This window comes from Rattus norvegicus, chromosome 19 (genome assembly GCF_036323735.1).
Source record: "Rattus norvegicus strain BN/NHsdMcwi chromosome 19, GRCr8, whole genome shotgun sequence".
Lineage (NCBI taxonomy): Eukaryota > Metazoa > Chordata > Mammalia > Rodentia > Muridae > Rattus > Rattus norvegicus.
The window spans coordinates 51,667,225-51,691,450 of NC_086037.1; the positions used below are offsets into that span (position 1 = coordinate 51,667,225).

A 24,226-nucleotide genomic window follows, 5' to 3' on the forward strand; every position below is an offset into this window, starting at 1 on the left:
AAGTTTGGCTTCAGTTTGCTCCTCCAACAACAGAAAGAGGAGGGCAAGTGTGTGCACCTGCCAGGGCCCTCCAGCCACCCTGTCCTGTCCCTTTACTTCAGAGTGAAGTGCTGCGGGATCAGCAGGGTGGCTCTGACAGGGGAAGTTGGTTAGTTTGCTGGAATAAGCTGGGAGGATGACCCACCTGGCTGACCTGTTAAAACCAGAGCTAGTTCTGTACTTCGCCACAGCCAGGGTTTCTGTGATGCTAGAGTAGAAATGGCAGCTGCGTCCTGAATAGGTGTTGAGTGCTAGCCACCTTTACCTCGCTGGGTGGCTGTCTTCCCTGAGCCCCGCAGTGGCCATGACCTCCAGGGCCTGGCTGTGTCCTGCTGCAGGCTTGTGCTGAGTCACATGCGAGCCTCACTGCAGTGTGCTGCAGCTCAGAGTTCATGCACCACTCTGCTTGGAGCTCAGTGTCCGCTTCGCTTGGGGGCTGGGAGTGAGTCTGGCTGCGTTCTGTGTCTGGACTGCAGCCTCTTTGCCAGCTCAGGCTGTGCTCTGCACACATACTACCAGGGAGAAGGGAAGCCAGGCCCTCAGACCCTAGGAGGGTCTTAGCATTCGAGGGTTATCCCTGGTCCCTCCCACAGCTCCTCTTAGTGACCCAGTAGCTCTGTGATCCCCAAAGCTTCCTTTCTGCCCTTCCCTGAGGTGACCATCTGTGGTCTCCAAAAACCACAGAGTCGAAATATCAGTTGCTTTGTTCCTTCAGTTTGGGCAGTGAGGTTGCAGGATCCCCGCTCTGGGGGACTTTTAGCTCCAGGCCTTGTCTGTCCTGGCCAACGTACCACTTAGTACCTTGGAAGATGCTCCATGAAATACCACAGATACTGCTAGATACTGCTGGAGCTGCTTCTCCACTAAAGTAAAAACCTTCACATTGGGAGTATAGCTCCCAGTAGAGGGCTTCCCTGGCATGAGGCCTAGGTTTAATGCCCAGTACACCACACACACACACACACACACACACACACACATTAGTAGAAGAGACTTGGAGAGGGAAGGAAAAAGAGAAAGAGAGATATCACGGTCATAAATTTGAAAAGTAAACTCGAGTGTTACACACCCAGACCCTGTGGTGGTTTGACAGAGAATGGTCCTCAGAGGTCATCTGTTGGAATACTTGATCTCCACTTGAACTGTTCAGAGGGGATCAGTAGATATGGCCTTGTTGGAGGAAGTGTGTTACTTGGGGCAGGCGCTAAGGTGGCGGGTGATGCCTAGCTGCTTCTGTGTGCACTCTGAGAGGGCATATGGTATGTGGATTATACATTTACTCTTGCCAGGCATGGTGGCACATGCCTTTAATCCCAGCACTCCACTGAAGCAGACAGATTTCTCTAAATTTGAGGCCATTCTGGCCTGTATAGTGAGCCCCAGGCTAGCCAAGGCTACATAGGAAGACTGTCCAAGAGGAGGAAGAAGAGGAGGAAGAGGACTTTAATGTACATGTAAGAGGAAACTCCACAGTCACACCTCCACTTACCCCAAGACTGCCACAGACAAATTGGTGTGTGGTTCCCGCAGCTCTGTCTCCATGTATGTATATGTGTGCAGGTGCACATGTGAAGACCAGAGACTGATATCAGGTGCCTTCCTTGATGGCCCCACCGTGTAGATTGAGCAGGGTCTCTGTTGAGCCCAGCGCTGGCCTGATAGGACTAGTCTAGCTAGCTGACCTTCTCTGCGTTTGTCCCCTCCTGTGCTCAGCTTCACCTGATGCTCACATGTGTACTGAGGAGCCACGGGCTGGCCATGGAGCAATAAAGGAAGACATCCAACATCAACCTCTGCCTCAAACACATATGTACATGCACACACTAATGTGTATATACCGTTCAATATACACACAAAGGTTCATATTCCATACATACATTGGTGGCTTTTATTCACTTTTTATGGAGTGCTTAGATAACAGTGCTAATACTGCCCCTCTGGGAGTCAAACTACAAGTATACAAACCAAGAAAAATGTAGCATGCTGGGCATGGTAGCATAAGCATATAAGCCCAGCAGTTGAGACATAGAGGCAGGAGGATTTCTGTGACTTAAGGGCCACCCAGTGTCAAAAAAGGAAAGGACTTAGCAAGTGTTCCTTTGCGAAGGTTGGTGAACCCTTTTGTGTCCCGTAAAGAGCCCTAGTTCTTGGAATTTATTTTTAATATGATGATGGATTTGTATGGGGAAGGTGAGGGAGAGAAGGTGGGGAAGAGAGTGGGAGAAAGAGAAAAGGTTGGGGGGAGGGGAGTGTGTGTGCATTTTACCTGCATGCGTGTATGTGCACCATAAGCATAGAGACCCTAGAACTGGAGTTACTGACAGTTATGAGCTGCCTGATTCGGGAACTAAGCCCAGGCCTTCTGCAAGAAAGATAGTGTTTTGTTTTGTTTTCTTTTCTTTTCTTTTTTTTTTTTCGGAGCTGGGAACTGAACCCAGGGCCTTGCGCTCGCTAGGCAAGCGCTCTACCGCTGAGCTAAATCCCCAACCCCGAAAGATAGTGTTCTTAACCACTGAGCCACCTGTCTAGCCCAAGACAATGGGTCATTTTTAATTGCTATCCCTTGCAAGATACTTAAACTATTCCATATCGTAGCTGTAAAAGAAGCCATTCCGTTAGAGAGGAAACTATGGTAGGTGAGCAGTTTTCTTTTGGAGAAGGGGAATAAGATCCAGAGAGGTGAGTGGGTTTTCTGACTATCGATTGTTTTTGGCTTTGTTGCTGTGCTTTGTGAAACAAAGTCTCACGTAGCCACGCTGTCTTCAAACTTGCTATGTAGCTGTGGCTGATCTTGAACAACTGTTCCTCCTGCCTCCACCTCCCAAGTGCTGGGATTACAGACGTTCACCACACACCCAGCTTCAAAGAGGCAAATTCTGCACACAGAAGACAGAAGAGCAAAGAACTGAGGGCAAAGGTGGGGGGAGCTAGAAAACCCTTCTCCTGGGGGCTGAGCAGCTGCAGAAAGCTGAAGTCGCAGGAGTTATTCAAGAGCAGGCAGCCTCAGTGCAGGGGGCCCTGGGAGCCTCCCTTCTGGGGACCTGGAAAACTCCTGGGCCTTTAAGTGGTTTATTCAGTGACATAATGCTTCATCTTCAGTGTGTACCTTAGGAGCTGAAGCCAGCTCAGAATAGTGCTTTGGGTGGGGCTTTTCTGGGGTGTAGCCCTAGTCATCACACGCATAGGTAGCCACCTGGTGCTGGAGAACAAAGCCATTCTGCGCTCGAGAGCCTCTAGCAAGAACTTCCCAGATATACACAATGCACAGACAGTTACTGGACCACACACCATTCTCAGAACTTCAAAACCTATAGCACAATATGAATCTTAAAGAAAGGCCAGCCTGAGCCAGATGTGTTAGTACAGGCCTGTAAGCCCCGCTCTTGAGAGGAAGAGGCAGGAGGATCAGGAATTTAGTCTTCTCTTGCTATATGAGTTCAAGGCCAGTGTAGGCTGCATGGGGCCCTGTAACAGAGCGAGAGAATGGCAGAGGGGTGAGCTGGAAAGTTAGGTTGTTTTTACCTGAAAAGAAAAATTATCAGTTAATGCTGATAGTCAAGGAACTGGGGTGAAATGATTTCCCCACCCTCACCCCCACCAAAAAGTCTTATTCAGAGATTTCCAAAACTAGAGCCCTTGAATCAGTCAAGTAGCTATTTCCCCCATGGCCAATTCCAGGTCCATGTAAATCATTCCCTCAGGAGCCTCTGGAGACCACCCTTCACCCGTCCTTTGGCTCAAGTAATCCCCCAGTGTACAGATGTCCTGTGGTGCAGTCCCTCAAAGTTACCAAAGGTTAGTTGAGTAGCCCCGATGCTCCCGGAAAAACTGGCTTCTTTCCCGACTGCTAGGAAAAAAGCAGGCAGCGCTCTGCCTACGGAAAAGTTGTTGGAGCCCTACTTTAGGTGGCCTAGAGACTGCCTTCCTGTCCTGTTCTAGTGCTTCTCTCTGGCCTTCCTGATCACCAGCCCAAATACACATCCTTTTTACTGTCTTCCTTCTGGCTCTGGACTCACTGTTTTTATATATTTTTAGGTTTTTAATTCAGTTAATATTTATGGCTGCTTCAGCTGCATGGACATCACACGCATACCGCAGTGCAGCAGACAGCATCCAGTCTCCTGGAACTGGGCTACAGACAGGCGCAGGTGCTGGGAATAAACCTAGGTCCTTTGGAAGGGCAGTGCTCTAGTTAGGATTTTACTGCTGTTAAGAGACACCATGACAAAGGCAACTCTTTCTTTTTTTTTTTTTTTTTTTTTTTTTTTTTTTTTTTTTTTTTTTTTTGTTCTTTTTTTCGGGACTGGGGACCGAACCCAGGGCCTTGCTCTTCCTAGGCAAGCGCTTTACCACTGAGCTAAATCCCCAACCCCCGACAAAGGCAACTCTTACAGAGGCCATTTATTTGGGGCTGGCTTACTGGTTCTGAGGTTCAGTCTACATCATCAAGGGAGGGGCTGAGAGCACTACATATTTATCTGAAGGCTGCTAGGATTAGACTGGTTTTTAGGCTGCTAGGATGAGGGTCTTAAAGCCCACACCCACAGTGACACACCTACTCCAACAAGGTCACACCTAACAGTGCCACTCCCTGGACCAAGCATCTTCAAACCTCCACAGGCCATGTGCACTCTTGAGGATCCACCTCTGCAGCCCTCACTGTTGGTCTCAGGTTGTTCACTTGCTTGTTTTGTCTCTCTTTAGGTCAGTCAGTTCAAAATGTGCCTTTCATTAAGGATGGTTGTGCCAGAGGACAAGGGGGCTGCATTGTTCTTCCGGGCTCTGGAGCACACAGCCAGGGTGGCTGGCTCTCACTTGCTTACTGGTGCACGAAATGCCCTTACAAATAACCTCAGCCAAGGAGAACTCTTGGGACGTGCACTCAACCCTGGGTGTATAATAGAGTCACTTGGGAAATGTAAAATATTCAAGCCCGGGGCCTACCCCAATGGCTTGGAGAAAATTGATCTGGAATGGGTTCCAGCCATTAGTGTTTTTAAAAAAGTCCCAGGGGCTTTAAAAAAATCTAATTTATGACAGACAGAAGGAGCCACTGCATTGGTGTGTGTGTGTGTGTGTGTGTGTGTGTGTGTGTGTGTGTGTACGCTCTCTCTTAGTCTCTCTAAGTCTGCTGCAAGAGGTCTGAATTTTGAGGAGTCCATTTACACACAGTCATGGGGATACCAATTGCCCTTAGTTCCTCTCCGGATGCTTTTGAATGGTTCAGTTTTAGACCTCCCCATGACAGTGATAAACACTGCACTGAAGCAAGTGCCAGCATCGTAAAAGTTAGAACTGATGAACCGAAGCTACAGCTTAGTGGTAGAGCCTTCACCCTGCATGTGTAAGGCCTTGGCTGGGTTCAATCCCTGGTATAGCAAAAACCACCACCAAGACACTTGAACATGGTGTTCCAGTAACATGAACCAAATGATCTGAGAGGCTGACTGCTCACAGGGGTTTGTAACATGAAGGTCTGGGGAAGTATGTGTGTGTCCACCTGGTGTCACAGGAAGTTATGTGTATGTATGTGTGGGGATGTACACACAGCCACTTGAATGGAGTTCATTTCTCCCAAAGGAGAAAGACACTTGGGTACAAAACCTCTTTAGGGAAAGCTACCTTCTGGGAGACTCCTGGAGCCTCTGTTCAGCATGCTCTGCCCTGATGGTTGCTGTTTGTCCATCTAACACAAGCCACACAAGCCGTCTGGAAAGAGCTGCCCCAGTGGAGACAGTGCCTCTCAGATGGCCTGTAGGTAAGCCTGGTGGGTGGCAAGTGATGCTGGAGTCTGTAAGGAAATAACCTGAGCGAGCCTTGAAGAGCAAGCCAGTGAGCAGAGTTCCTCCATGCTTCTGCTTCAGTCCGGCATCCCTCCAGGCTCCTGCACTGACCTCTCAGTGATGGAGAATGTCCCGAGAGGGGTAAGCTGAAATAAACCCTTCTCTCCAGACTTACTTTTGTTCATGGTATTTTATCACAGAAATAGAAACTCTAACTAAGACACTGTCCATCCCTTATCTTGGATCCCTGTGAAATTCTGCAGGGAGGGGCACGGAGGCTCTGAGCGGCTGGTGTGTACCAGGCAGCCTGGTAGCCTCCTGTGGTTCTCACAGGTGCCTGGAGAGCTGGCATAACTCAACATACCCCCTCCCCTGCCAACTCCCTCAAAGAACAGTGGGGAGATCTCCATATCACCAGCCACGCAGGGTTTCTGCTGCTATATCTAAAATTCTGGGCTCCAGGCTCTGTTGCTTCTGAGGTTTTGAAGCCTTTCTCACTCACCTGGTTCCAGCATAGAAGGGATGTCTTTAAACTCAGAATTCTAACCATTTAGAAATGACTCGTTGGGGCTGTGAGACATTTCAACAGGTAAAGAAGGGTGCTTTCGGTAGACCTGGCAGACCTCAGTTTGACTCTGGGGACACACATGGTAGAAGGAGAAAATTGACTCTCACAAGTGGCCCTCTGACCCACATGTGCCATGGCATGCCTTCTGGAAAAGACAGAAAGGAAAGATGGCTGCACAAAGCCTTTCATCAGTCTGCTATGACCTAATCCTGATCTTCAAGGCTGCATGAAAGACTGGCCACTGGCAGAGAAAAGGGCACTTAATTTAAAACAAATGCAATTCCCCACTGAGGCAGAAGTTGCCACTGTAGCCAGGCAGGGAAGGCATCCCCAAGAGGAGCGAGCTACAAAACCACAGCTTTGTCAGGTAGTAGCTGCTTTGCTGTACTCAAGGCACACTCTCTCCACTCTGAGTTAAATGCTAAGTAAAATTGTGACATACACTGCCTCAAGAGAAGGAAAGCCCCATTTAGCCAGGAGAGGAAACAGCACGCTGCTACTGTTTGGTTGGGGAGAGATGAGAGACTTACTATGTCTCCAGGCTGTTCCTTTTCTTTCTCTTTCTTTCTTTTTATTTTTTGAGACAGAATATCTCTAGTATCTCTAGTTTCTCTAGTTTCTCTAGTATCTCTAGTTTCTCTAGTTCTCTAGTATCTCTAGTTTCTCTAGTATCTCTAGTATCTAGTTTCTCTAGTATCTCTAGTTTCTCTAGTTCTCTAGTATCTCTAGTTTCTCTAGTATCTCTAGTATCTCTAGTTTCTCTAGTTCTCTAGTATCTCTAGTTCTCTAGTATCTCTAGTTTCTCTAGTATCTCTAGTTTCTCTAGTTCTCTAGTATCTCTAGTATCTCTAGTTTCTCTAGTATCTCTAGTTTCTCTAGTATCTCTAGCCCTGGATATCTTGGAACTCTCTATGTAGACCAGGCAGGCCTCAAATTCACACAACTGCCTGTGCCTACCTCCTGAATGTTGAGATTAAAGGCGTGCCCCACTACACCTGGCTCAGCCTAGTCTTGAGTTCACAGGGTCAAGTAATCCACCTGCCTCAGCCTCTCAAGCAGCTGGGACTAAAGGCTGTTTTTTTGTTGTTTTTTTTTTTTTTTTTTTTTTTTTTTTTGGTTCTTTTTTCCGGAGCTGGGGACCGAACTCAGGGCCTTGCGCTTCCTAGGTAAGCGCTCTACCACTGAGCTAAATCCCCAACCCCTCTAAAGGCTGTTTTAAAAGTATTTTTTGTTTGAATAAAGTCGAATAAAGATTTTCTCCACAGCTTGGAGAAAATCTCTTTTTAAATATTCTTCATCCTGGGCCCACAGTAGGTGACACTGTCACCTTCTGAAAGCAGCACTCACAGTTCTCATCACTGCCCCTCAGCCCTCTGCTGGCTTATTCACCTCTCAGATCTCTTAGATCTCAGTTTCTCATCCTTACCAGTAAATGTTACCCATGACCCAGTCTCCCTGTTAGCACAACTCCAGAATCCTTACTTGGTATGTTAAACTCACACACACTGTGTCCCTAGCCACCTTCTTTTCAGAGTGACCAGACTCCATCAGTAGTCATAGCTGGGGTAGATGTCTCACCCAGGCCTCCCTTTGCCATTCTGCAAACATAGAGCCCATTCCTGGCAGCTTGTCTTCCTAGCTAGAATGTTCTCCATGGACCTCTATCTAGTTCATTCTAGGCAACAGAGACCTCTCTTCTGATGCCCCTGACTGCATCCAGTTAGATCTCCCATCGTCATTAATGATAACCAGATATGTGGCAGACTCTCGTCATCTCAGCATTCCGAAGGCTGAGTCAGAAATATCACTAAGAGTTTGGGGAAACTACACAAAATACAGCTTGCTTCAAAAATAGGCAGGATGAGGAAAGAAGGAAAGGATCCAGTCATGAGCTGCCTACTGGGACAACTTAATTTTGCAAGTGGATTTGTCTTCAACGTGGATAACCTACATTGTGGCACCTAGCCTGAGGCCGCTCTGCTCTGAGGAGTTTCCCATGTGTTAAGTGAGTGTGGTATGAGTCTTCTGAGCCAGATTGAGGGGCTTAGTGTCTGCAAAAGTCAATTCACCCACATCCGAATGCGCATTTCTAAGTGACTGGATATGGATAACCCTTGCTACATCCCTAGTACTCAGAGATAAACTCCAGGCATGAATTTATCAGCCCCTGTACCACTGTGCAGTGAAGGGATAAATGCAGACAGGGACCCTCAACGGGATGCTAATTACTGCAAATCCTCCCTGGCACAGCCAGCCTTTACAAAAAATGGTAAAGACAGTTTTTATTTGTTTGATCATACCAGGTCCTGGTCCTGCACATTCTACTTAGAATGGAGCAAAGTCTGCTGGCATAGGCAGAGTGCTGACTGTTCTATCTAGGCCCACTGTTTCTGTGGAAGGTCTAGGATGTGCTGAACTAGCCCCACCCTAGAGCCAGCAGAGAGGTAAGAAGTCTATGGGTCATAGTTGGAGCCTTGGAAACTAACGCACACAAGCTGGCCCTGGAACAGCTTCAGGAAAGGGAATGTGCAGAGAAGCCACTCTGGGGACAGAACTGGACCTTTTCAAGATGGCTGTCCCATTCCTTGAGCCTCTAAACAGGTTGATTCACAAGCAGCGAATTGGCAATCAATGACTGATACATTTTGCCTGACCTATGGAATGTTTGTGTTCGACATCTGACTTAGCTGTTAACACTTAAAAATGAAGAGATTGGGGTTGGAGATTTGGCTCAGTGGTAGAGCGCTTGCCTAGCAAGCGCAAGGCCCTGGGTTCGATCCCCAGCTCCGAAAAAAAATAGAAAAAAAAAAATGAAGAGATTTCTCATACAAGACTAGATTTCTGGCTTCTCCAAGCTTCCTTCTCACCACAGGGGCATGAACCTCTGTATGGGCCATTTTCTTTCCATGAGGCCAGTGCACCCAATTTTGCCTCAGCCCACTCCCAGCTTGTTTTCCTTGATCTAAAATGTTGCATATTGGAACTCTGGGAGGGAGGAGGGAAGATCAAATGGACCCATAAGACACTGGCTTCTCCTGACTCTAATGCCTCTGGGCATGGCATGGGTGGCCCCCGGGGTCTAAGATCTGTAATGACATCTAGACAAGATACTGTTTATCTAAACACCAATTGGAATCTGCCTGTGACTGAATCCTCTAGCTGGATGGGCCAAGGAAGCCATCTCAGGCTGAGGCTGACTGTGGCTTGCTGTGTACTCTCTCAAGGACTCTGCGTATTTTGGAACAGTCTTCTAACCTCAGTTCTAATATGGAGACATTGAGGTTTACTGTCACAGCCAGTCGCAGAACAGCTGACAGACTCCTGAGCAATCCTGTTTACTTCTCTGTGATTCCATTGCTGGCTATAGCAGGGCCCTCACACCACTGGAAGTTCAACACACAAGTCAACGTGGGGTCAACACTAGCCTTTATTTCTGTCTTACCTGTGTACTTAGAGTGGATATGTATTTCATTTTGTAGAGGTCAGAGGAAGATTTGTGTAGCTGGCTTTCTCCTTCCAACATGTGAGTCCCAGAGATTGGAACTCAGGTTTGGTCCAAAGAGTCATCACTCAATGAGCAGTCTCAACAGCCTTTCAGAGCACACTTTTTGGAATCGGGGATAGAACTCAGTGCTTACAAAGCATGCACAGAGACCAGAATTCAGTCCCCATTGGTGAATAAACTGGGTGTGGTAGCCCTCATCTGTCTCTTCTGAAAGAGGATAAGAAGTTCAAGAGATTGTTCAGTGGTTAGAGCTCTGACTGCTCCTCCAGAGGTCCTGAGTTCAATTCCCGGCAACCACATGGTGGCTCACAACCATTTGTAATGAGATCTGATGCCCTCTTCTGGTGTGTCTGAAGACAGCTACAGTGTACTTATATACAATAAATAAATAATTTATTTTTTAAAAAAGAATTTCAAGTTCATCCTTGGCTGCCTAGGACGTTCAAAGGCCTATCCTGGACTAGAGACTCTCAAATAATAAACCAACTCATCGCCCTGCCCTTTAACCAATGATTCTCCTGAAGCAGGGTGAAAGGTTTTGGTTATGTCTATGATTACGGGTGGGAGTGGGAGGAGCAGGTGTTCAGGGTGGCTGTGGTGTGAATTCTGTGGCTGTGTGACCTGTGGGCATGTCTGAGAGGGATAGCTTACAGACTGAGCAGCTCACACGCCTATTAAATTGTTTTGGTGGCCAAATTAGCTCTGATGCTTGGAGGACACATAAAGTCATTTTTAAAACTAGTCTTTAATTATAATTTCTCTTCAAGTTTTTCTGAGATGTAAAACCTCGAGGTCTCCAGCTGGTTCTGGAGTTTCTACCTCTAACACTCTTTTCCCCTGGACCTCTCTCCACTTCACCTCACCGGAGTCTACACCATCTTCCAGGGACCAGGGAACTGCCAGCGAGTATGTCAGATGGGAACATAAAGAGGTCGGGATGTGGGAAATAAAGGTGTGAAGGTGGGGAGGAAGAACTGTTTGGGCTTTAAGACCGGAACCTCCTGGATTCCTGCTAGACCGATCTGCAGCCTTTGCAAACAGCCTTAATGCCATCAGCGCCCCACTGCGGAATTCAAAGCTCAGCTAGTCACAATAGTTAACACCTTCTTTGACCAGCCTCCAGCTATTTGACAATTTTTCTTTTCTGCCCTTCTTTCTTGCCACCGGGAAGGTTTTTAGGGAGTCCCCTCCCATAGCGAGCCGCCCCTTGACGTTAAGATTTTTCTGGGGTAGCCGGCTTGCAGGGTGAGTAGGTTTCCAGGCTTCGGGAGCGGGGCGTGGGGGCGGGGATGGACAGGAACGATTTTGGAGGTCCCCACGGGCCATCCGGAAAGTTAATGATGCTTCAGGTTCTAGGCTGGGGACAATGACCACCTTTCCAAGGCTGCCAGCCCAGAGGTCAGCGCGGAGCAGCTGAGCCTTGGGCTGCACTGGGGGGTCCCTAGTTTCCTAGAGGGCGCAGAGGCTGCGACTCTCCAGACGGAGGGGCTACGTCCACGACGGACCCCGGGTTTGGCGAGCGCCAGCCGGTGGCCAGGAACCGGGCGCCCCGGCGGGCTCCGGGAGCCCTCCCACTCTTGCCAACTTTCCCTGCCCTGGTGCCGGAGGAGGGCGCCTTTCCCGGCGGGTCGCGCGCGATATTTAAGGCGGCTCGGCTGGGCCGGCGATCGTCAGTCGGAGCGCCCGGCGGCACCGTGGAAGCAGCGCGCGGCTGCGGGAGCCGGAGGAGGGGCATGGAGCCGCCGCGGGCCTGCTGAGCACCGGAGCGCGGGCAGCGGGCGGCACGGTGAGCGCATCCAAGGGGCGGGCGGTACAGGACTGCTTCGCGGGCACCTCTTGCCGTGACCTGGGGACCCTGGGGCTCTGGGTATCCAGGGCTGTGGCTGCTCTATGCTTCCAGGCGGTAATCCCTTCCACCACGTTCCTTACCGATCCCTCCTCCCTTTCTTTCAACATCCTGGGCTGCTGCAGTCTCTCCTCCCTTCCTCCCTTGCGGCTCGTTTTGTGAATGAATTAGTGGGGGAAGGCTGTGCGGGGAGAGAGGCTTGAGTGCCCCTCCCCCCAACCCTTGCCTGCAGGGGCTTCGCACCTGCGGGGACACCAAGATCTCCAGCGATCTGGTCCCCGCCGCACTTGTCTGTGAGATGAGTTCCTCATCCTTGCCGGTTCAGAGAGGTTCAAGGGTGCCTAGGAGAGATTGGAGGAGCTCCAGCCGCCAGTGCAAGTTTCTGTACTGCCGTGCGTGGGCTCGGCTGCAGGGCGCACCTGTCAGCCCGAGAGTTGCTGAGAACCTTGTAGCCCCTCAAAGTTTCACTACTGGGAAGGGAGGTGTGCGTCCTTGCCTGGAGGTGTAGGGGTGTGTGTGTGTGTGTGTGTGTGTGTGTGTGTGTGTGTGTGTGTGTGTGTGTGTGTTTTGTTTTCCTTTCCTTTCGTTGTCTTTTGGGACATCGATCCTGTAAAGCGCCCCCACCCTCGTGCCCTTGAATCCCAATGCGCCGTAGCTAGCCTGGGCCGAGCTTTCTTGGATCTTTTCTGAGCGGATGGAGGAAGCAGCCCAGGATAGAAGACCACATTCTGGTTAACCGGCTTGGGGACAGTCCCCTCTCTGGGCAGAGGACAACAAGCGCCCGTGCCAGAGCCTAACAGAACATAGAATAGCCGACTGCAGAACCTTCTTGGGTCTTCTGTAGGGAGGGAGGTGGGTACAAAGGTAGTGCCTCTTAATTCCTGGGGGGAGGGGGTCCGGCCCCCGGATGGAGGAGCTGGCAACTGCAGGGATGCCGCCTTTGTTTGCAGGCACTCTTTCGCCAAGGTACCTGGGGCCCTGGGAAGATGAGTAGGGTCTGGGCTGGCAGTTGTTTCTTGGGTTTTCCGTTCCTTACCGGCTGAGTCGTGGGAGACCGGCACGTGGGTGTGGCTGTATGGCCTTAGCCATCCAAGCGAACTCAAGCGGGGTGAGGAGCGTGGCGAGAGCTTCCGTATCTGCCTTGGACCTGACCGGACAGCCTCTGGAACTGCACCGAGGCGGGGCGCCAGGGCGCAGGTTGCTGGGCTAGCCACGGCACCTCCTGTCCCTTCCCAGAACGAGGCGGGCAGTAGGGCCCGTAGCGTCCCCCGTGCATCAGCTCTAGGGGGAGACCGAGAAGGGAACGTATGCCTAGGGCTCCCTGAGCTGGGTGTGTGCAAGGAGGGCTGGAAGTCCTATAGAGGAAGCATGCGGCGGCTTCCAGGGCTGGTGCGGCAGTGCGCCCAGAGGCCAGGCTTCCTGGAGAGGCCAAGCTGCCAAGAGCTCTTTCCAATCTACATTGCTGGAAGAACGCTTTTGCGGATTTAAGTAGTGACTGCTCCTCACCCATCCTATGTGAGGGATGTCCCTGGCTGCAAAGTCTGTTCCTATTGGTATGGGGCCGGGTTTCAGGGAGACCAGGATTGAAGCAGGTTTTGAAGTAAGAGGTCATTGTCTAAGACAAGGATTCTCCAGTCGGGACAGGTAGCAAAGAGACAGGAATGGAGGGCAGCCTCTCCTTGCCCCTCTGCTTCATAAACTCTCCCACCTGGGAAGCCCTTCAGGGCTAATATGCATCCATTTTCAGGGAAATTACCTGAGATCTGAAAAGCAAGAAACCATTAGCATCCCTCTTAGGGACAGGGACACTAAGTCTTTGGGCAAGGTCAGGTAGCCAGGAGGCAGTGGAGCTTGTCCAAACCTTGGTCTCTGATGCCAAGTCCTGGGCTCCTCTCATTAATGCACAGCTGTTCACAACAGGGCGGGGGCTAGGGACCCCAACTCAGTTACAAATGGGAGCCTACATTGTTTGAGTGCCTGGGCAGGAAGCATGCAGGAGAGCCTACCAGGGCACTAGGACCAAGTGGGCGGAGCTCCCCAGCAGCCATCTCTCCGCAGCGCTTGCAGCAGTTCCCTGTGGCTCTCAGTGCTGGACTTGCAGCGGAGCTGTCCGCACCCCAGCTCCCCCTCGCCTGTCAGCTCTCCTCTTGGCCTTTTCTCCTGCCTCTCAACTACAGAAAACAGTTTCTTATGGAGGAGTGGCACAGGGAAATGATTTATGTCTGTCTGCCTCACACCCCTTTTATGTCCCCTGCCCCTGTATTCTCCATGGGCCTTTTGCTGTGCCTGGAGGAACGGTCCCCTCCCAGAGTACACTTACCCACTAGAGGTGGTAGCTATAGGCTACCCCATCTTCCCCGCACTGTCTGTAGAGCTGTCTCCTCTGTGCCCGTGTACCACTAAAGCTTATGTATTAAGAGCCTTGGGTCAGGCAGATCACAGTCTACCATATCCCTAGCCTAGCCTTTGGTTTGTCTGTGATCAACACTAATCTACTTCCCTTACATGCCGCCTGTTTGCTCCAGGAATATGCTCTGAGGCTCTATAGCACATTCTACAGGTCAAATCACTGAAAAGGGAGTAGATCAGACAGAAGTATCAGAACTGGGACTTGAACCCAGCAATTTAGCTTCTGAATTTCCAGTGGTCTTAGTCAAGTTCAGTAAGTGATAATGGTTTTTAATAATGGGTCATTTCTCTTGTCCTGGGCCTATTTCTGAGAATTCTCTAGCTCCTCTGATAAGAAATGCTATCCCTCTGATCCACTATCTCTTAACTTGTTCTTAGATGCCGGTGCAGCTGACTACAGCCCTTCGTGTGGTGGGCACCAGTCTGTTTGCCCTGGTAGTGCTGGGGGGCATCCTGGCAGCCTATGTCACAGGCTACCAGTTTATCCACACGGAAAAGCACTATCTGTCCTTCGGCCTCTACGGTGCCATCCTGGGTCTGCATCTGCTCATCCAGAGCCTGTTTGCCTTCCTGGAGCACCGTCGCATGCGCAGGGCAGGGCGCCCACTGAAGCTGCACTGCTCTCAGAGACGGCGTTCGGTGGCACTCTGCATCGCTGCCTACCAAGAGGACCCTGAGTACTTGCGCAAGTGCCTTCGCTCAGCTCAGCGCATTGCCTTCCCAAACCTCAAGGTGGTCATGGTAGTGGATGGCAATCGCCAGGAAGATGCCTACATGCTGGACATCTTCCATGAGGTCCTGGGTGGCACTGAGCAAGCTGGCTTCTTTGTGTGGCGTAGCAATTTCCATGAGGCGGGTGAAGGAGAGACAGAGGCCAGCTTGCAGGAAGGCATGGAGCGTGTTCGAGCTGTGGTGTGGGCCAGCACCTTCTCATGCATCATGCAGAAGTGGGGGGGCAAGCGTGAAGTCATGTACACAGCTTTCAAGGCCCTTGGCAACTCAGTGGACTACATCCAGGTAAGACTGCCTCCCTAAGAGTGTGTGTGCACATGGGCACACGTGACCAGCTGGGCATACTGTCCTCTAGCAACTTTAATTCTGACGCAGGTCTTAGTGTTGTAGCTATCCCTCCCCTTCCCTAAACAAGCTGTAATAGTTCTAAAGAAACCTGGGATTGACTGAACCTGGGCTGTGGTTCTGTTGATAACTAGGCAGACCTCTGAACAGGTTCCCCATAACAACAGCGACAAGAGGTACACAACACTGACTGTAACAGGCACTGCCGGTGTGTGCTTCTAAACATCATTTGAACCCTTACAATAGCTCTCTGCAGGTGAGCACTGCTCTAGGCTCACACTAATAAGGTAAAACAAGTTTAGAGTATAACTAATCAAGTCAATGTCAACCAGCTAGTGATGATGCAGACCAGAGTGCCAGGCAGGCTGCTTATCCAAGGTCTGCTTTTGGTTCTTGCGTCTCACTATAGGCAACAGGGTGACTAAACACCATAAAGGAATTTGAAGAGAGGACTAGAGAAATGGCTTGGCAGTTAAGAGCACTGGCTGCTCTAGTGGACCCAACCCACCTTCCAATTCTAGAATCCACATGGCAGCTAACAACCTCTGTAACATCGGGTCCAGGTTATCTGATACCCTGTATGGCCTTTGCACACAATGCATGCATGTGATGCAGACTTAAATGCAGAGAAACACCCATACATATATTTTAAGTATAATGAGGAAAGGGATCCTGCTAAAAATCACTCCATTTTTTTGAGTTAGAAACACAAAGTCCCATTCTTCCTAGTGTTATATTCACGTCTGACAGGGCAGCTGGAGAGACTCAGGTACATGAAGGACCAACTTCTCCCAGTGTCCGGCACAGCTGAACTCTAAACAGACCCTGCCCAGATTCTAAGCAAGTGGTCATTGGCACCAGCCTGGAAATTCTATTAGAGTGGCAAGGTTTACATAGCTTAAATTTTCAAATAACAAACTAGAAAAAACAAAAAGGATTATCAAGTATACATCAGGGCTGGAGGGATGGCTCAGTGGTTAAGAGCACTGACTGCTCTTCCAGAGGTCCTGAGTTCAAATCCCAGCAACCACATGGTGGCTCACAACCATCCGTAATGAGATCTGATGCCCTCTTCTGGTGTGTCTGAAGACAGCTACAGTGTACTTATAGAATAAATAAATCTTAAAAAAAAAAAAAAGTATACATTTCAGTACCAACTAGAAACAGACAACTCAGTTGCCCAGGTTCTGGTCTAGAATCCCTCAGTCTCTTGTGCCTTCTACACTTACCAAAGGATTCTGCCAATTGTTCATAGACACCGGAAAGAGTAACAGCTGGTTGGCAGTCACGATACACTGTCTTTATGCTCAGTCCTTGACTGCTAGTTTGGGGGGGCATTTTGTTTGTTTTGGGGGATTATTTTGATTTGGTTCTTCCAGACAGGGTTTCTGTGTGCATCCCTGGCTGACCTGGAACTCACTTGGCCTCAGTATAAACTGAGGAGGCTCTGTGAGTCTGGCGGCTCCCTGGGACCTTCCCCAGCTCCAGTAGGATGTGAGGAAGTCTGGTGGGGAGGACAGAGGAAGCAGAGCTGGTGCTGATGGCACCAGTTCCCACTTAGCCCTCTGCTGCGTCTCTGTACCACCCCCATCTTCAAACATGAAAGAACCAGACTGGGGTGTCAGAAGCAGCCTTCTTGTAGGCTAGTGGGCGCTTACCCAGGACCCATTTATTTATTTTAGGTTCTGAGAATTTAATTGGGGGCCTTATGCCAGCAAGCTTAGTAAGCAAATGGCACAGGATTGAGTTAAGTTCATCTGCTCTTAAGTTCATTTGCTCTGAGAATGGTGACCATAGAGCCCAGCCATGGGCATAATAAACCAATTTCCTATCGAACGGCATGCTAGGACCATATTAGTAACTTTAAAAGGCCAACAGAAAAGGCTGGACATGTGGCTCACACTTTAAATCCCAGCACTAAGGAGGCAGAGGTAGACAAATCTGTGAGTTCTGGTCTACATAGAATCCCAGAACAGCTAGAACTACATAGAGAGGCCCTGTCTGAGAGGGTGGAGGAAGAGAAAGACGAGGGTAGGGGAGGACAGGAAGTCAGTTACCGCCATAACTGATCCCAGAGTTCAGGTATAACTAATAGAGCTATTTTAGACCATGAGAGAAGGAGCTGTATTTGAGGCAGGGTTCGATAAAAGGTGTGCTTGTTGGCAATGGCTGCCAGTTCTGGGCTATCTCAGAGTAGGTGAGACAAGTAGAGCTGTTGGCTTAGGAGACTTGGCTAAGATTCCAATCACAGAATGTTTTGTCTCATGGAGGGGCTTTTGGGCAAATAGAATCATTCTTATCACAGGGCTGTAGGTCCACCAGGAGGCCAGGGGTTGAAATGAGAAAACTGCTAACAAACTACCTATTGGATTACCTCCACAGTAGGCCAACACCATCTGCTGGGGCTCTCCCCTTAACCTTGTGGACTCTGAACAGAGTCCTTTTCCTTTCTTCTCTTGTTTCTCCCCTTCCCTTCCCATCTAGCATTGAGCAATTTGCTGGAAGTGAGTGTGAGCGGGCACCAGGCTCCTCAGGCAGTGCCCAGCTTCCTGAAGTGGGCTAGTACCTGTAAGGTACCTAACAGTGCATTCCCCGCAGGTGTGTGACTCTGACACTGTGCTGGACCCAGCCTGCACCATTGAGATGCTTCGGGTCTTGGAGGAAGATCCCCAAGTAGGAGGTGTTGGAGGAGATGTCCAAGTAAGAAGTAACCACGGGTTGGTTCCTGGGGCTGGGGCTGGCCTTTTCTGTTTGAACCCGGTGGGATATGCCTGGGAAATCAATCTCTTGACTTACTAGTACCTGGAATCACTTCCCCTGATCGTTTTTCTGGTCTTCAAGAGGCTCACTTCACTGAGTGCCCAACTCAGTTCTTGCTCTTTGTGAACATAAGGGGAGGGGAGAGTTAGAAAATTTGAAGAGGGGGCTGGAGAGATGGCTCAGATGCAGATGGCCCAGGTTCAATCCCCAGCATCTACATGACAGCACACAACCTGCCCATAACTGCAATGCTAGGGGACCTGGCGCCCTCTTCTGGTCTCCATTGACATGGGTGCCAGTGGTGCACAGACATACATGCAGGCAATACCACACACACAAGTGTTTTGGAAAGCCCATGCATTTGGCCACTATATATAGGTCTCACAGAGTACTTCCTTTTGGCCACTATATATAGGTCTCACAGAGTACTTCCTTTTGAGTTGACAGTGTAGCAGGTAGCTCCCAAATTAGTTCCTCAAGAAGCCCATGTTCCTGGAAACTCAGGCTAATGATCTACAGGCAGTAGATTAAGCACCTAGAGCCAGACCTTTGTCAGAGGACACTGCAGGCATGTCCTCCTACAAGCTTTCCTACAACAAGGCTCCTAAGACCAATGGCTCTCCTAAAAACCAATGGTTCTCCTAAGACAAGGCTTCGATTACTGGAATGTCTTATCTGAGACTCAGTGCAGGTGCCGATGCAAAGGTGGAGCCAGTATTGGAGAATAAGGGTTTAAATGGCCACCCTAAGCTTCAGATTCCTGAGTCTAGAACTAATGACCAGGAACTTGAGCAGCAGCCTATATAACTCAGGCTAGAAAGGCCTCAGATGAACACAGCGTCTCCGTTCCCTTACAGATCCTCAACAAATACGATTCATGGATCTCCTTCCTGAGCAGCGTGAGGTACTGGATGGCCTTCAACGTGGAGCGGGCCTGCCAGTCCTACTTTGGCTGTGTGCAGTGTATTAGTGGGCCTCTGGGCATGTACCGCAACAGCCTCCTTCAGCAGTTCCTGGAGGACTGGTACCATCAGAAGTTCCTAGGCAGCAAGTGCAGCTTTGGGGATGATCGGCACCTTACCAACCGAGTCCTGAGTCTTGGCTACCGGACTAAGTATACAGCACGCTCCAAGTGCCTCACAGAGACCCCCACTAAGTATCTCCGATGGCTCAACCAGCAGACCCGCTGGAGCAAGTCTTACTTTCGGGAGTGGCTCTACAACTCTCTGTGGTTCCATAAGCACCACCTGTGGATGACCTATGAGTCAGTGGTCACAGGCTTCTTCCCCTTCTTCCTCATCGCCACAGTCATACAACTTTTCTACCGTGGCCGCATCTGGAACATTCTCCTCTTCCTACTAACGGTGCAGCTGGTGGGCATTATCAAGGCTACCTATGCCTGCTTCCTCCGAGGCAATGCAGAGATGATCTTCATGTCCCTCTACTCCCTTCTCTATATGTCCAGCCTGCTGCCAGCCAAGATCTTTGCTATTGCTACCATCAACAAGTCTGGCTGGGGCACTTCTGGCAGGAAAACCATTGTAGTGAACTTCATTGGCCTAATCCCTGTGTCCATCTGGGTGGCAGTTCTTCTAGGGGGGTTAGCCTACACAGCTTATTGTCAGGACCTGTTCAGTGAGACTGAGCTAGCCTTCCTGGTCTCTGGGGCCATCTTGTATGGCTGCTACTGGGTGGCCCTCCTCATGCTGTATTTGGCCATTATTGCCCGGAGGTGTGGGAAAAAGCCAGAACAGTATAGCCTGGCTTTTGCTGAGGTGTGATAGAACCTTCAAGTAAAGTGGGAAATGTGCAATGGGTAAGGGAGGGAAGGGGAATGGAAAAGAAGGGGTGGGAGGGAGGAGGGCGTGTTGTGTTCTAGTTTCATGGCTGATAGGACCAATGTGAAAAGCGAAGACTAGTGACTGGAGTGGTCTGGGTGGCACTGGTTCTGTAGGCTCAGGGCAGAGAGACTTGTATGTCACTTGGCTGCTTGCCCTTGCACAGGTAGTGAACTCTTGAGAATCTTACTTCCTTCTGGGAACTATAGAGGACCCAGAAGTATGCTAAACTAAGTGCTAAACTCCATCCTGTGTCAACTTCTGATACAGAAGCAAGCAATGACAGCCCATAGACAGTGTCTTCCTCCCCATGTGAGCATGACGAGCTGTAGGAGTTGTTACTGTCCAGCCTGGCCGGCTGGTGTCCCCTTCCCTAACTCCAATTAGCCATCAATGCATTAAGATTGTGCCTGAGATAACAAGGCTGGAAAGCCTGACCTTTGGTCAAAAAACAGGGTCTAAGAAGTGGTGCTTTATGTAATTAATATATTCCACTCCACATGAAAACATCCCAGGGATGAGCCAAGACACCAGGAGTAAGTACTTAGTTTGGTGGGGTTTTTTTTTGTTTTTGTTTTTGTTTTTGTTTTTTGTTTTTTTTGGGGGGGTGGGGTGGGAAGGGTTGCACATTACAAAGGAAAGTTTGGCCAGTTGTGGTGCATGTGTGTAATCTAAGCACTTAGAAGAGATCAGAGGTTCAACGTTAGGTTGGACTACATGAGATTCTAACTGTCTCATACAAAAATAGTTTGACAGGAGGATCAAAGATGGTCGTGGTGCTAAAAACCGTGGATGCCTTGGACTGAATGTGTTCCAACTGAAAACTGCTTGGTCTTTTACAAAATTCCCAATTGTCAAGAGAACTTGCTGGGCAGATTGGATGTTTTAGCCATCTACCAGAAAGACTCAACTCCAATGGATTAACAAGTCTTTACCGGCTCGTTCACACCTGAATGCCTCTCAGATTCAGCTCGCATCTGAGTTAGACATCCTCCTCAATATTTCATTCTCTTCAAAGGCACGTCGTTCTTAGTTGTTTTCTAGTGGGGAAAGCAGCAGTTACCTCCATTTCCATGGGCACATTCCTTCACATGGCAGAGAACAGACTTACAAGGCTGTTCCCCACATGCATGGAGAGAGCAGCCTCCAACCGCACTGTTCCTGCCTTAGGACTGGTCAGTACCTCAGCAGCTGGTTAGCATGTGTGACCTTCTCGACAATCATTCCCAAAGGAAAGCTTCCTGGTGTTGCCCAAATGAACCCTCAAATCCAAGTTATCTCTGAGAGCATCCATTCTCAGTGGCTTCTCCAAGGACTTCTACGGCCAGGTAGTGGATGATCCTCCATTTGCTGCTGCAGTCCAGAAACCAAACCAGGAGCTGGAACTGGTCCAACAGTCTTCAGTCCGCTTACACCCCTCATGGCTGCTTGACTTTCCCGTTTCTTTTGAGGAATGATGAGAAGCATTCATACTATTTTGAAGTCAAGACCAGACGCTGTTTTTGGATTTGAAACCTGGGGTCATGACTAAGCCTTTGACTTTAGGGGTTGCTTATCATTATTCTCAGAGGGGCCAGCCAACCCCTCAGAACCTACAGAGCGAGAGCAGTGTACACAGGTGCTTCCTGCAAAGGAATGAAGTGCACTCCAGACCTCGGATGGGCAAGCTCTTGTACTCCCCTTTCTCTTATGGACAAAAGGGTTTTTCCCAGTGTAGCTAACAGTTGCCACAGCACACAAAGCTCAAGTTTCTAGTAAAACTGCTGGCTGATGTGAAGCTCAACTCATGGTGGTTGGGAAGCAGCATATTTGTCAGAGGCAGTTGTTCTGGGTCCTTCTGTTAAGAAGTGAACTATTCAAGCACGACAGTGGAGACAATCCAGTCAGCTAACCTCAGAGCTCAGGCTGAGGGCTTGTTTCTCTTCAACTTTACTTGAAGGTTGCAGGACAATGGACTCCGGATGGAAACTGGTTATCCACCATCAGCTCTTCTGCCATGCACTGTGGTCAACTCTCCTCAGATTAAAACGCAGGTACAGTAGTGAGCTTACAACACTTGACCTCGGCTGGATTTCCTAATTTATTTTATAACTTTTCAGCAGCAAAGCTAAGCTGGGCTACGGCTATATCCCTGTTTCCTGCAAGGGAAGAGCCTTTATATAATTAGACTCATTTTGGTTTTTCCTCATTGACAATTTCAGCTTCTTTTGTATTATTTCTACAATAATTTGTAAATATTTATTTTTAACCTGCTTTTTTATTAAGTAAGGAGGAAACTTTATTTAACATTAAGGGTGGGAGGGAGTCAGAAGGGAGGTGGCTTTACTTGGGGATAATACTCATATCATGCTCTTGGCACAGCCACTGAGCACAGTGCACAGGCCTCATGCCTCTTAAGCAAAGTCACAGTGTACATGTGAGCAGCTGGAGCTCATCTCTCCCGAAAGCCTTTATCTGCTGTTCTACCCTTGCCTATGCCCTTCAAAGTCCAGGAGGTGTTCGTGTTCCTCCAGGTTACCAGACAGGTTATAGGAATTCCTCATAAAGTGTAGAACTCTACCAGAACCCTTCTCAGAATGATCCTTCTGCTTCACGATCTCTGCCACCTTTCTAATTGTTCTTACAAAAGCTGTAGTCAGTGCAAGTCCCACAACCAATGTCCCTTAGCCACCCCACCCCCAGCTTTTGCAGCTTCAGCTCTGCCTTGTCCTTCTGCACCTCTGGGACTCTGATAGCAGAGTCCCCCTGCTGTCATTCTCCTCCCTGATGTCCATGTTCTTCACTCCAGCATCATCTAGTGGGGATGCAAGCTGACGAGAACAGCTCTTCTTTTTCCAGGACCACCTCTGCACTCTGGGTAGTCAGTGCTGACCTTTGCCCAGCAGTGGAAGCCTAGATCCCTTCCTGCATCTAATGCTCAAGAGGCTGTAGTCATCCTCTAGCACCACCGCCCCGAGAGTGAGACACTAGAGGTGAGCTGAGGCCCTGCTGAACTTGTAGTTGCAGGATAACCCAGTTCTCTGCCAATTCTCATTCATGAGGCCATTGGTGGGATCATCCTAGTTCATATGGAAGGTGTCTAGCCTGTTCCTCCCCAGTTCCCCATCTTATTTAGCTAGCAAATGGCAAAGCTTCTGTTGTGCCAAGACCAGCAGCATAAGGCGGCTGTTAGAGCAGTTCCATTCTTCTTGGCCAACATTTTATGCACCAGGTTCATTCACCAGCAGCACATTTTCTTCCTCTTGCAATACTCCTTCTGTCCTCAAAGGTAAACGTCAGTCAGCCTCTCCTTGGAATTAATGACGTGCTTCTCAGTGAGGCCCTATAGGTCTCAAGCACCAAACATCCGTGTGCTGATGCCTAACTTTTGGTCTATCTCCTCCAACAGCTTAGTCCTCTTCTCTGCCAAGACCTGTAGCCCCTCACCATCCATCCCAGCTGTGGTGTTCCCAGGGCCGGGGTCATCCTCCCCTAACTTCTGGCTTAGGAGTGAGTGCCTTCCTTGTGGCTCTTCTTGTGGCCATGGAGATTGACTTTGGATATTACAAGTCCCTCTTTCTTAACAATGACTTTCAAGAGTTTCAACCTCAATTTGGCTGGAACTGACTGTCTAAAAGAGCATCTCCTGAGCCAAATGGGCCCCGATACTTTGTAGCTGCCCAGAATACTGTGCAGTGCCATCAGAGACCTGAATTTCCATCACCCCAGAGCCCTACCTGTTGTCCACTCAGATGCCATCCTGGTGCTGTTTTGTATCTTAATGTTCTGTGGCAGCTTGACTCGCTAGAACTAAACTGGCCTCACTGGGCTACAAAAGCCCTGATGACACAAAACACAATTTTGGGTGACAAGGCAGCTGCTATCTGGTTGCTGGCAGCCATGAGCAGCTGCTTCTGGCACTGTTGTTTTCATTGCCCTTGGAGACTGGCTTTTTTGTTGTTTTCAGGTCAAGAATTTTTTATTGCACTTATCAAAATAAAAATTCTTACGTAACTCTGGTGTGTCCATTGCTATGACAAAGAACCAAAGTAAACATTAAGGAGAGAAAGTTCATCATGGCTCACATTTGGTCTGGGCACATGGTAAGGCAGAGTGCCACAGAAGGGACCTTGTGTTCAAGCAAAGCTTCTCACCTGGAAGCTGCAGGGAAGCAAAGGCTTAGAGGAAGCCAGGTCAAAATATACCCTCAAGGCCATGTCCATAGTGACTAACTTTCTCCAGCTTTTTTGCTCCCAAAGTCTAACCCACTTCTCCATTAGCCTCTTAACCATGGCTCTACCAACAGAGCTGCTTCTCCCCCCCCCATGTTCAAGATCAGAGAGCTGTGCTGGGGACCATGAGTGCTGCAGGCAGAGTTCCGACCTAAAACAACTGGGGGTCTCAAAACTGTCCTCTTGTACT

At 49.3% G+C, this 24,226-nt stretch overlaps 1 protein-coding gene across 2 annotated transcripts; it reads left to right on the plus strand.

The window, feature by feature from the left end:
- The first annotated feature begins 1,051 nt into the window (after window positions 1-1,051).
- On the plus strand, window positions 1,052-23,818 carry Has3 (hyaluronan synthase 3). 2 transcript variants are annotated; one of them, XM_006255561.5, is made up of 4 exons: window positions 1,052-11,681; window positions 14,529-15,167; window positions 17,826-17,927; window positions 18,845-23,818. In XM_006255561.5, exons 2-4 carry the CDS (start codon window positions 14,529-14,531, stop codon window positions 19,766-19,768), a joined length of 1,665 nt encoding a protein of 554 aa, XP_006255623.1. In that variant the 5' UTR covers window positions 1,052-11,681; the 3' UTR covers window positions 19,769-23,818. The 2 variants fall into 2 exon arrangements, with proteins under 2 accessions (XP_006255623.1, NP_758822.1); NM_172319.1 differs by having other exon boundaries at window positions 10,970-11,140; window positions 18,845-20,397.
- The last annotated feature ends 408 nt before the right edge of the window (window positions 23,819-24,226 follow it).